Source organism: Seriola lalandi, unplaced genomic scaffold (genome assembly GCF_002814215.2).
Source record: "Seriola lalandi dorsalis isolate HSWRI2012SDOR001 ecotype SW California unplaced genomic scaffold, Sedor1 jcf7180002054425, whole genome shotgun sequence".
Taxonomy (NCBI): Eukaryota; Metazoa; Chordata; class Actinopteri; order Carangiformes; family Carangidae; genus Seriola; species Seriola lalandi.
Genome location: NW_019524978.1, coordinates 332,891 through 346,219, shown reverse-complemented (window position 1 = coordinate 346,219; position 13,329 = coordinate 332,891). Strand labels below are relative to the sequence as shown.

The 13,329-nt window shown below is 41.0% G+C and overlaps 1 protein-coding gene across 2 annotated transcripts in view; it reads left to right on the top strand.

The window, feature by feature from the left end:
• Window positions 1-13,329, top strand: part of zfpm2a (zinc finger protein, FOG family member 2a) — a 120,078-nt gene that overhangs the window by 68,502 nt on the left and 38,247 nt on the right. The window contains exon 5 of one of the 2 annotated variants that reach the window (XM_023410404.2): window positions 5,640-5,748. In XM_023410404.2, the coding sequence (XP_023266172.1) occupies window positions 5,640-5,748 (109 nt within the window). Of the gene's footprint in view, window positions 1-5,636; window positions 5,749-13,329 lie in introns of both variants that reach the window. The other variant, XM_023410402.2, reaches the window with a different exon arrangement.

The following is a 13,329-nucleotide window of genomic DNA, read 5'->3' as shown; positions in this document are numbered from 1 at the left end:
AACCCCCCCCACCTCCGACTCTCTATTCTTCACTCCTCTCCTCCCTGATTTACAAAGCAGCATTTACTTTTTCAGTTTATAAATATAACAAAATATTCTATAATGATTTTGCATGCTCCTTAATCAAAAAAAAAAAAAAAGCAGTCAATGAATAGCCTGCCTCATTACCACTCTGCTCTGTCAAAAAAAAAAAGCAGCTCAACGTACAGTAATCATGCAATGCCACCCATAGTCAATATAAACACGACCACTGTGAGCCTTTAAATGGACTGAAATAAGTAATAGCTAATGCAGCACATGAACTTTGATGCTTACAGTCCAGTCAGCAGGATAAAAGGTGATTTAAATGAGAAAATATTTATTCCCCATAGCGCCGCCATGATAGCAGCAGCCAAATAAAGGCACATGCGCACAGTGATGGGTGTCCCTTTAAAGATTCCAGGAACAGCAGTGACTCTCTCTCAATTTAATCGATTTTAAAATGAAAAGTCAATTTAACAAAGTTGAAAAGAGAAAGATGGGCTAAGGGAAGAAAAAAGCATTCTCTTGCACTCAAGCAGTAAACTAACTGCCGCACAGAGCAGGCAGAGATTTCAGCTGAATTATCTCCCACCTCACATTTGCTCTTAGGCAAGCAGTTTAAAAGCCAAGCGATTGAGCCAGTGATCCAATTTGAAATGCAGAAATGATTAGAGCAGCTTGCCTCATTTCATATCGAAATTCTCTGATTTATGACAGGGCACCAGCCAAGATCTATCTCTAAAGGGAATTAGTGTGCAATTCCTGCATATTTCTGTTATTTAGCCTCCCAATAGCAGATGCTATAGCCTTAGAGAGAGGGAGGGGGGGGTGAAAAAGGAATGAAAGCAGCATATAGGTATCTTTTCATTTCAGCAGACGTAACCATGGCCATTTAGAAGAGCAGAAAATGACACAAAAGCAGACTTGAGAAATGGAGGTATTTCCCACTTTATGTAGGATGTTGACAGAGAGTCTTATTTCAGGGCACAATGAAAAATATGCAGCTCCTAACTAAGCATATACACAGCTTTTCCCAGCGTGGTTTGTGGTGGTGGCGGCGGCGGCGGTGGTGGTGGTGGTGGGAGAACACAGACTGTGAGGTTGGCTTTGGCCATTTTATTCTAACAAAAAAAAAAAAAAAGACCCTTGCAACTCATCCATCCTTGAGGCTAAGAAAATATTAATACGCAGAGCGATAACGAGAGCTAGAGGAAAATCTCCCTTAATGAAATTTCCAGTTGACCACATGCAATTTGTTTCATCGCAGTGAACAACTAATTGCAATGGACGTTATCAAGGTGTGAGTGTGCTGTCTGCTGTAAACTGACTGGTAAAACAGGTACAAATCCTTTATCCTTACTCCCATGTTAGAAACAGAGAACATATAAACTTGACATAACCCATACATAAGCTTGTTTTTTTTTGTTATATTTATACTGCTAGTGGTGTTGTCTGAAACGGATGTGGCACTTTGAAATTATTGCGTTGCTAGGATGTTAACACAAGGTCAAATGTAATGCAGGGGGGAGAAAGCCAACTGTTTTTATTAGTAGTAAAAGAGGAAATCCGACAATATTCAAAAAGATGTTTGTACTATTAGTGAGTGAAACATTTCAACTGGTGTTTTTGTTTCAAAATGGCACTACTTCATACCGAGTGGGTGTGGAAAGCAGGATATAAAGCCCATGAATGTCTTGAGATATTCAGACGGAGTGGTTTTGATCTCTCAGTTGTCTAAATCCTGCAGCTGTGGGATCAAGACAGATACAGTGCCAGTCAGTGACCTTGGTGGAGCGAGAAAAAAAAAAAAAACGATGAGGAAAATAATCATTCCCACCAAGGTTTGTATCGATTTCACCTGCCCTGACCATGAAGCGGGTTAAGAGTAGCCAGTGGTGGTGAAATGGTCAGCGGTGATATCATTAGCTTGTTGTTTACACAGGGAAGCAGGGAGTTAGAAGAAGGCTGAGTGTCACAAGCCACTTTCTTCTTCACCTCCTTCAGCTGATCAGAGGATCATGGTATCAAGGAGGGATTAGTAGCGACTTGGGATTTGTGTGATTGGTTAATTTATTGCGGTGATGGCAGGTCTTTCATCTATGGCAACATTTAATCAGCGCAGCCACAGAGGCTATTACAGGTTAGCTCCTTTCTGGAGTCAGTCCGGCTGTGCCATCAGCTCTATCACAATTCCCCTGAAATTTCCAAATTATCTGGAACAGGCTTTAGCTTCTCAGTAATAAAAATTAGAACAGATTCCTGATAGAAGCTTTTGCTCACACAGGGCCAATTATAAATAGTACAGCCTTGCTTTGGAAGAGGGAAAAGGGGAAGGGGAAAAAAATCCAAGTCTGAGAGATGTGCACGGAACTTATCGTTCAGCCCCTGCTCCGCTCTGATCCAAATCCGTGTGGCTGAAAATTTATATTAGATTTTATCACAGAGGCCTAAGTCTAGAAAAATCAATGAAGGTTATCTTTTATGTTGCAGCAACTTGTGGAAATATTGATTTTCATTTTATAGCGAATTTGGAGCATCAGTTTGTAATCACTTCCTCGCTGACTACACTGTTTTGGTCACTGTATCTCTTACACGAGCAACGGTAACAGAGCTCAGAGGAAAAAAAAAAAATTACGGAGAGTATTGAAACCACTGGAGTGAAGGCAGAGGGTGGATAAACCATAACACACTACGTAGAGAAGAAGGCCAGAGAGGTTTTTACTGGCTCTGACAGGGATAATAGACTGTAAACTGATATTAAACACTGTATCTCGATAGAAAACACATATATTTACTTGTGTTATTTAATGGAATATCTATTACAAACCCCTGTAGTGAACATATGATAAATATATAAGAATATATTATGCTTTTTTTTTGCATTTTTCACATCAAAAAGATGACATTAAAATAACTAATAGGTTAATATTAGGCATTTCTTTTTAATGCAAACGCATGTATTTTTTGCAGCTGACATATTTATGTATCCATTAGGGGTCAGCATATTTTACAAACTCCTCGAGAGCTGTTTTGGGCAGGAAGGAGCTTCCATACGTCACATCCACTGGCTGTATGATGATTTAGGTAGAAGAGGAGAGGAGAGTTTGTTTCTATAAAACCATTTCATCATATACCTACTCCCTCGCTCCAGGGAAATGGTAATTTTCTGCCTGTCAATCTGCATTTCTCCTGGACTCGGCCACTTAGGCCAGCTGATCCGGTTGTACAAATGTTTTCATTTGCATTTGCAGACGCTCCTCCCTGCAGTGACGCCATTATGTCTTAATCCTAAATATGTTGTGTGCGGTTTGCTCTCCTGCATTTCTTTGTCTTTGTGACGGCTGGTACATGCAGCATGCTTACAAAGCACATTGGGCACCATTGTCACTATAGATGCATTATGTAAATCTGCACTGAGAGACAGTCATGGGTTGTTGCTGCTCAGTTTCCAACAAAAAAGAAGCAAAGAAAAAAGTAGTAATTGACAATTAAATCAAAATAATACAAAATACCCATAGTGAGAATTTCAAAAGTTTCAATCACAGCAATAACTAAAGGAACAATTGTGATTGCTACAATTATTTCTAACAAATTCCTTCTGATTTACAACAGTGGGAGGACGTCTGGTTAATGTGCTGTTTTGTCCCTGTTGGCTACATTAAGAGCAGCTGGAATATCATGAATTCCCAGAGTCTCAGAGGGACGGCAGAGAGGCCTCTCGCTGCTGAATAAGAGATGGCTCCTGTCTGGAGATCTAAGAAAGGGTTAATCTGATTCCCATTTCAGATAGTCGTCCTAGCAACAATCGGCCGGTCTGCTCTGCTCCTTTGACAGGGGTGTGAGATTTTCAGGTTAGCCAGATAGAAGACTTTATTGTGAGGCTAATTTGAAATGTGAAATCGCGGATGGCTTAAATTACAGAGGTCCTCTCTCTCTCTCATCTGCTGCCAGGACGGGATAAGAAGATGCCAGAAGAAGGAATAAGAATATCAATAGACACAATTTACTGTCTGTGTTTGATCAGTTTGGCAGTGCAGTTTGCCAATGTGCAAAGCTATACATATAAGGACTATTTAGAAATCTGTCTTTATTTAGTGTCTGTATTTGTTTTCTTAATTTTGCTGACAAAATTTGAACAGATTCTTATCGTCCCTCTGAGATGTATTTGCTGTTGGTGAATAATTCTCTCTTAAAAAAAAAAAAAAATCAGTGTGTCCTCCAGCCTCCGACTAGATAGAGTTCATGGAAAGAGAAATGGGTGGGTGGTGGAGGAGGAGGAGGGGGCATGCAGGCGCGCTGCCGGAGCACAGTGCTCATCTCTTGTGCATATCTGTGCCAATTCAGACCTTTAACATGCTCAAGTGACATTTGCATTTATCCTTGAAGGTTGTTGCCTTTTGCGGGGGAGAAATAAGTGAAAAGCACAGGAGAGGACCAGTGTTTTTCTGTTGCATTAGGCAGATGGACAGTGTCCTGTCGCTGCCTGCCTCAGACGGAAAAAGAAATGAAGTGTCGAGATTGCACACCAACCCATTTTCTCTTAGCTAAACTATTTCTGTAACATCCTAATGAAGGAGGGCCCAAGGGTTCAAAAGTAATGGCCTTGAAATACTGACATTTTGCCTTTAAGTAATAGGCTACTGTACCCAGCTGCCTGAGATGTTGCTGCCACCCCCACCTAACCCCCCTCCCCCACACCCTCTCCACACACACACACACACACACACACACACACACACACACACATATAACCAGCACACATTTTGCAGTAAAAAAAAAAAAAAAAAAAAAAAAAAACACAAAAATGAAAAAATCACATGTGGATAAACTGGTGACACTGCGCCATGTGAATCTATTATGGTGGACGTTGTACTCTATCTCTGTTTTATTTTTTTTCCTTCTGAGAAATAAAGCTCCACTTTTGACCTCTGACCGGGAAGAAAAATGACCTTACACATTCAGAATAATTTCCCAGCATATTATAAAAAGTCTAACCTCAATCGCCCTTTGAAATGGATACTGATTCTTTAAATTCTTCCCTGCTTGTTTCAGGAAATAGTGAGATCATGGCGATAGCGAGGCACAATGTGCCCAAAGTTCACCGCTGAACACTCGCTTCCTTCTCTCTGAAAGTCACCAGCCTTTTTTTTTCCCCCTTTCTTTTTCTTTCTTTTTTTTTTTTTTTTTTTTATAATTCCCAGACACCTGAGATGTTCTTGTTAATCTAAGAGATCTGATGCTGAATCATTGGGTTCAATCCTGGATGAGAATTCCTCCTTTTCTTTTACAAAGCAGGCTCTTGCCCCCATTTGTCACCACTCCAACCACTGCAGCCTTAGTCTTTTGGCCATCACACACACACACACACATACACACACACACACACACACACACACACACACACACACACAGAACCTGCCCTGATTCTCAAATCTTCTCAGCAACGTTAAAAAAAAAAGGGATTGGATGGACTTAAGTTACATGCTTTATAGTTTGTGAAATTGTCTGTTTATGGCCATTCAGAGCGGCAGAAGAGCGTAACTCAGTGGTTATTAGTGTTTCTTTAATCAGCAAAATAAGCAAATGATTAGTGTTTGTTATCTGTTCCTGTCCAGAAGACGAAGAGCACGGTCCCGGTGGTGCTAAGCGCCGGCCCCAGGTGGCTGCTGGATGTGACTTGGCAGGGAGCAGAAGACAACAAAAACAACTGTGTGGTGTACAGCAAAGGTAAGCAAGCAGCGCCGGCATCCTGTTATCTCTCCGCAGCGCAACACACCACGCCACAGCACCACAGCAAAGACACTGACTATTCTCCATCCACTCCACTCCTGCCTGTCTCTCTCTCTCTCTCTCTCTCTCTCTCTTTCTCTCTCTCTTTCTCTGTCTTTCTGTTACTTTTTCTCCCCTCTTTCCTGCCCTCGTTGCTTCTCAAAGTCACAAACAAATAAGTAATCACAAGCAAATAATTGCATGTGCACAGCTACAAGGACACACAACAAAAAAAGACATACGTGCACACATTCTCACACCATATCTGTTTTTCTCATCCAAAGAGTAATTTATATCACTAAAACTCTGATTAGGAACTGAGAAACATCACTTGACACACAGAGTTAATGGTCTTTAGATTTCACAAGGTAATTAATGCTCCTTTTTTTTTCTCTTTTATACTAAGTGAATCCCTATCTCAGAGTAGATAGCGAGCAAAGCACGAGTGGAGATGGGATTGCCATTTTGCTTCATTTGTTCTCTCACTAATTCAGCAAAGCTTTAGCTGTATATCTTTAATAAATCAGACGTTCATACGAGCCCTCTAGAAATGGATTTATGTAAATATGAGAGGGGGAAAAAAAAACAAAAAAACAACATATCTGTCATGAAATCCATGTTGTTTATTCAAAGTTGACCCCTCAAACTACAAAAAACCCCAAATGACCCACTGACATAAAGATAAATTCCTCAATCAGCTGCATTGTGTCCAGAGAAAAGCCTCATTAAAAGAGCCCAACATGGATCTGGAGAGGACTCAGTTTGTTGCAGACTGAATGGGAAGATGCTTAAAGTGTACACAGCCCTGACAGTCCAGTCTGTGGCTTCACTCTTCATGAAAGCACGAGACGTCTACAGCTATAATTGGGTCTTGACGGGTGTTAACCAGAGAGACACTAGCAAAATAAATACGTAAATAAAGATGTGTTTTGGATTCCAAAGGGTGAGGGAAAGGGGGCTCCCATTTATCACTTTTCAAAAATGATTACCCCGTGACAATACCCCCAAAGCTGAAATGGAGCTTCTTCTCCCTCAAAGTGAATAAGTGGCAGGAGTGGGATTTGCAACCCGGATTTTCGGTCTCCCAATTCTCATCTACTAATCACTAGACTGCACTGGGGAGTTATCCTCTTAACCGGCTACTTAACTTTGTGCTCTTTATCACCAAATCATTAAAGTTTTGATAAGCTGTTAAAGAAGATTATGCACTTCTTTAAAATCTTCTAATCTTTTTGCTCGGAGACTGACTGTATGAAACAAAAAAAAAAAAAAAGGGGGCAATAACAGGATTTCTCACTTTCTTTCTTTCTTTCTTTCTTTTTTTTTTTCTTTTTTTGTTAAGTCTAGAGAATTTCCTCTGCCGCTCTTCATACATGTGTGGAGATAGCATCACATCCAGCATCATCACCTCAGCTCTGTTTGTCACTTCTGGTTTGACCTTATTAAATTAAACACAATAACATCTCCACACGTCCCCTTGTGAGTTGCTCTGTGTTGTGCTGTATAAGTTCGTTACTCTAAATCCTCCGCTAGAATCAGCACACAACTTGCAGAACTGATGTTACATGATAATAGAGGGAGTTTTGAATACAAAGAATTAATTTAAATCCTAGATTAGGAAATAAATTATCTCGTCACTTGGTTGTAGCTGTGAGACAATCGCACATCAAATACATCAGGCACAGTTTTACCATGAGTTTTCAGAGGGATTGTTCTTTTCATTAAATAATAATGTCAGAAAAGAGCTGTCTTGAGTTTTCACTTTGACTTTGAAAGGAATACCACGGTAAATATCAAAAATTCGATACTACTGTGATACCACGAGGTACAAAAAATTCATGCTGTGTAATCCCACACTTGTCTCGATCAGCTTTGTAGCAACTTTGCCACAGAGCTTTGGATAAATTGGTTGGGTGTCCGTCTTTCTCGGCTCTCCAACCAAAAATTGTTCCACATTTTGCTCGTGGCGATTTCTTTTTTTTTTTCTTACTTGGACTTGGACTAAGTTCAGAAAGTGGTGAAGTGTTTGATGCCGTTCAACCGTTTGACTCTTGCGTCCGGACTCGATTTATACCGCACATTCTTCTTCATCGCCTTCTGTTAAATATTCCAATCTGCGTGTGTGTGTGTGTGTGTGTGTGTGTGTGAGTGTGTGAGTGTGTGAGTGTGCGTGCACCCTCTGGACGTGACATTGAAATTGAATGTCGGCGTGGTGGAAATATCAAATCTTTGTCAAATTCAAAATTGAATTTGGTCTTTCTGCTGCAGTTTGGGAGCAGCTCTGGAATTGTGTTTATCGTGTCGACACTGGCGTGGATTGACTAAAGGGAAACGGCTCCTCGGTCCAACAGGAACTTTCTCGCCACCTCGAAAAAAGCTGAGGCCCCAGATTGTTTATATCTTCACCCCTGTGCTGTTTCCCCTCTGTCGGCTGCTTCATTGCTCCCTGAGATGCGTTACTTATGGAAAACAGTGAATATCTCAATACACAGTATGCTTGCAGAATATGTTTTGGCTCACGTTTCAGTGGTCTCGGCTTTCTTTATGGCTGCCTGAAAAGATAGTAGCAGTTCACTTTGGACGCTTGCCAGTCTGAATCTATGGGGGAGTATCTTTAAGTAAGGACTGGTGATTGGTTTGAGTGGCTGTAGCTTACTGCTGGGCGTTCTGTCCTATGATTTCTGCATTACATTTTGTACAACTGCTCATCTTCCATCCCCGAAAACTTGTCATTCAGGAAGTCGGGGGGAAATATGTGCAGAGAGGGAGAATAGACAGGATTCAGCAAAACAATTCCTTTGAGAGTTGTGTTCCTGCAGTGTGTTATGTATAATACATGCAGTGGAATGTGTAACAAGCAGCAGGGTGGTGTAGTCCGATCCCCTACAGGGCGCCCCTGGACATCACCACCAACACAAGCTAACTATAGTGACAAATATAGATTTTTTTTTTTTTTTTTTGCCTAATGCTGGGATCCTATAATAATACTATGTCTTCCCTGACAATTTGGATTCAGTTTCCTGTCTCTATCATTTCATCCAGATGAACAGAAAGACAGGAGCATTAAAAAAATTAGAAGTCAAAGACCAGGAGTAATGTTTGAGGCATTTAAATGTCTCAAATTATGATTCACAGAGCCATTTCATGAATATAAATTCTTCTTTGAATTCCTTTTCTTAAAATGAGTGGCAGCACGAGCCCTGAAGTGGAAGTAGAAAATGTGCAATATCTGTTTTTCCCAGGCTGTCAGCATGGCCCTGTTTGTTTTACATTAAACTCCTAGGAAGAGCCTTAGCAGCCAGCCATTACTAAAACGCTCAACTCTACTACTGCGCTAACTCATTATCGAGAAATCCACCTGGAACTCCCACAATGCTCTCCTCCACACTCCGACAGTTTCTTTGAAGCGCTGAAGTTATAGAAACAGGCAGCAAGTCTGCAGAGTAATTATATGTTACAGTAATGCTGGAGACCGCAGGGAGAGAGAGAGAGAGAGAGAGAGAGAGAGAGAGAGAGTGACAGACAGGGACACAGAGAGACAGAAACCAGTGGAGAATTTTCTCTACAGATAAACAACAGATTGATAAACAATACAGCTGGAGAGTAGGAGACATTTAACACAGAAAAAAGATTTTTTTTTTTTCTTGTAACATCTCCAAGTTGAATTTGTTACCAATGGAAACTCAGTTCAAATGCTGGAAGGATTTTAGCAGCTGATCTGTAGGTCTGTCACAGGAGCTTATTACAACCCATAGTTGCCTTTTATTGGTAGGTGACCTCTAGCGGCTACAGTTGTTATAACGGGAGAAAGGAGGAAGTCAGGTGACATAGTGTTGAGAGCGACAAAGTCCATGTTCAGAGGAGGATGGAGGGTGGATGGATGGGTCCTCGCTGTTTGTTTCCTGTTTGAAACGGATAATCAGCCTTGTTTCTTTTAACTATGACCATTACATACCCATAACCACATGTTTATTCCTGTAACCACGACAGCAAAGGTCCTTTAGTACAAACCGGGATCTTTTCCCCAACATATGTGCTCAACCCAAACCAAACCCTGTCCATTACAAAAACCACGTGTTGAGTAATTTAACCACGGAGACGAAAGTCTGTGTTTTTATTATTGTAACCATGACAGCAAAGGTCCAGTACACCTGACGCCGTAGTGGTGCAATTTCCTGGAGACGCTCCTGTGTGTAATATCCAAGGTTAAGGACTAGTGCTTGTTGGCTTAGCAAGCCAATAAACATCAGGTCTAGTAGTGATGCATACATCTGTAAGGCAGATCTTATTCCATATTTTTCTTATTGTGAACAAAAACATAAAAAATAAAAAAATGTGTTAGCTAATTTTTAACTTGCATACTCAAACCCAAGCCTATTCCTTCCTGGTGAAGACATAAATATTTAAGAACAGGTCATAAATATATTGTTTTATTTTTAAAAAAGAGTAAATATGAATGTTGTTTTTAGCAAATGTTACTCAACCTGGAGTAAATTGTGCTTTTGGACTATTTTCAGCACCAGATGAACACTCATTTAGCATTTATAGGACGGTGCAGTACAGTCCACATGTTCACAGCAGTGAAGGAATATGTCACCCAGTGCAATGATGTGGCTGAATGATGTGTTTTTAATACTTGTTAGTTCAGTTAAGTGTTGGTTTGATCTTTTTTTAACTGGACTGTTTGACTGTGTCATTTTTAGGCCTATGGTACAATATATGACTCAATTCATTCTCAGTGTGAACCCTCATTGTGCTTTCTCCATTGTTACCTGATATCAGAGCCCATTGAAACTATACACACTCTCTGTGACCACATTATGTGGCATTATTCAGAGGTCACCTAAACTTTTCAACTGTAAGCCTCTTAGGCCAGACCACATTCAGATACAGCATGTCCAATAAGTCTCCAGAGCAACTTAGCCCATTGTTCGTGCAGAAATTGACCAATGTAACTAGGCCGTTTTACATAAGCCCGGACAGTGCAGAATTAGCTAACTCGCTGTGTCTTTGTATTATTTCATATTCTCTAAGTCCTCACAATCAGATCCTTTTTTATGCCTTCATTTGCTCTTTCCACTGCTCCACAGCCGTAGACCTCTGAGGCATACGATGAACTAGTGCCTGGACAGATGTAGTATCTATTTGACTTTTTTTTTTTTTTTTTTTTTTTAATAAAACCAGACTTGCAAAGACTTACTGTACAAAGACACTTTGAGTTTTTTTTTCCACCAGAAATGAAGCATAAAGCTGCACTGTTTCCTGCACTGCTCACTGGTAGCATGCAGCATTAACTGGTGAGAGGAGAGGACTCTTACAGTTCAAAATTTAATTGTTCATTTCAACCCTCCTCTTTTAAAATGACTGCAGCGAATAGGAGGTGCGAGGGTTATTATCTGTTATCTGGGAACATAGCGAAATAGTGTGACTGAATAATAACTAAACAACTGACACAATGTAAAAATTTCATTATCAGTGTATTAAAACAAAATTGTACCCTAAAGGAGTCCCCACCACAGCTCAGAGCAGCCGACTAATTATGTTTAATTAAAAGACAACAGAGATCAACAGAATCGTTTTCATTAGGAAATTATTAATGATTCCACTGCAACAATAATTGATTGCACTGAGCCACGCGATAACTCGGTACGGTCAGGCTGGAGTGAGCCGGGTGGAGAGGAGAGGCTGGTTTAGGCATTTGGCAGCTGTTGAGTAGCGTGTCTTTTAGCTGAAGCTTCCACATTAGCAATTGAGGAGAAGTTGTAAAGCTGGCTTTATGGAGAGGAAGAGGAGGGGGTGTGTGTGCATGTGTGTGTGTGCGTGTGTGTGTGTGTGTGTGTGTGTGTGTGGTGGGTTAAAGACAGCAAAATCCAAATCATACGGCGATCTAAGAGGACTTAAACAGCCCACACATGTATTTAGGAGGCATTCATGCACATACAAGCACGCACATTTCAGTACACATGACTGAGATGGGAACACGCACTTTTATTATTTTCTCCTGTCTCTGTCTACAAACAGATTCAAGGGGGTGTTTTTTACTCGTTTTTTTTTTCCCGTAAGCATATAAACTAAATGCACACACACACACACACACACATGCACACACACACACACACACACACACTTCGCTGCTGCTCCATTCAGAGCCATGTGAAAGACATTCGCTCCAGACACTTCCTCCGACAGCCTTTTATGTGCATTGTTCTCCCAACGCACAGGCAGTTTCCCCTGTGCTAGACAGTATAGCACAGGCACCAGACACCACACTCTGCCACAGCACCCACACTCACTGCAAACAGACACACACACACACACACACACACACGCAGACCTAACGCCATTACCGAAAATTCGCATAATGGCTGCTGACACATATGTGTCCATCTGCATTCAGTGTAGTCTAAGCCTTGAGACAAAAACAACAATACAGGGGGGGAAATGCAAAAGAAGTGATGGGCACTGATGAGGAACGAGACTGTTCTTTTCATATATCACCGTGTAGCATTTTGTAGCTGTGGTGTGCATGCACATTTTTGAGTATGTGCTTGTGAGTGATTTGTGTTGTGAGTGTGTGTGTGTGTGTGTGTGTGTGTGTGTGTGTGTGTGTGTGTGTGTGTGTGTGTGTGTGTGTGTGTGTGAGTATAGCCGGTCGTCCTTGTATCAATGCCACGGAGGGTGTCAGGCTAATGAGCGTGGGCTGTCCTTAGAGCAGGAGGGTTTGGGTTGTGCCATTCACCCTGCATATTTAAATGCCTTGTAGAGCTTAAGTAGGCCCACTTTTCCATGTCAGGGCAGCGTTCAATCCTGCTGCGACCATTAATTATGATACCATTGTGCTCCAGTGTGGCTAATAAGAGTGATGTATTGCACCCTCGTGGCATTATAATCATCTGAGTGAAGTACCTGGACTACACTGAGCTCGCTTTAAGCACCACGTTTTTTAAAAAAAGGAAAAGAAAAAAAAAAAAACAGCAAGTGAAGTGGAAGCTTCTTCCCTCCACTCCGTCTCCACAGGCTGCTGCATTGGTTAATGCTTCTACATGAGTGTGTCACAGATTTAACTTCTCTATAATTGTATAATCAATGATGAGAAACGCTTTGGTATTGATCATGCAGGCGGGCTGGAAGTGTGTCTGCGAGGGAAGACACGTATACAGTCACTTGTGCTCGGCTGCAGAGTGCACCGGCTTCAGAGGCGCACATGAGTCATAATTTTTTATTATTTTTGTCACTTTTTCATCCATGCATGTGCACTCTCTCTATCTGCGCTGTGTAAGCATGTTATATGAGTTATCTGCATTGCTTTCTCAGATGTCTTTGCACACAGAGCCGGTTAAGTGGATTTTTAGGGAGCTGCTTCTTAATATTTGGAGCATGTCTCCTCAGTATTGAATGTGTTCAATACAGATGGGGAAGAAAGATCACATTTTATTACATTAATCACTGCAAGTTAATGTGATTATATGTACTTTATATTTCCCTTCTTAACTTCCCTCCCTTAACGGCATAATCAATGACCGTTTTTATATTCATTGA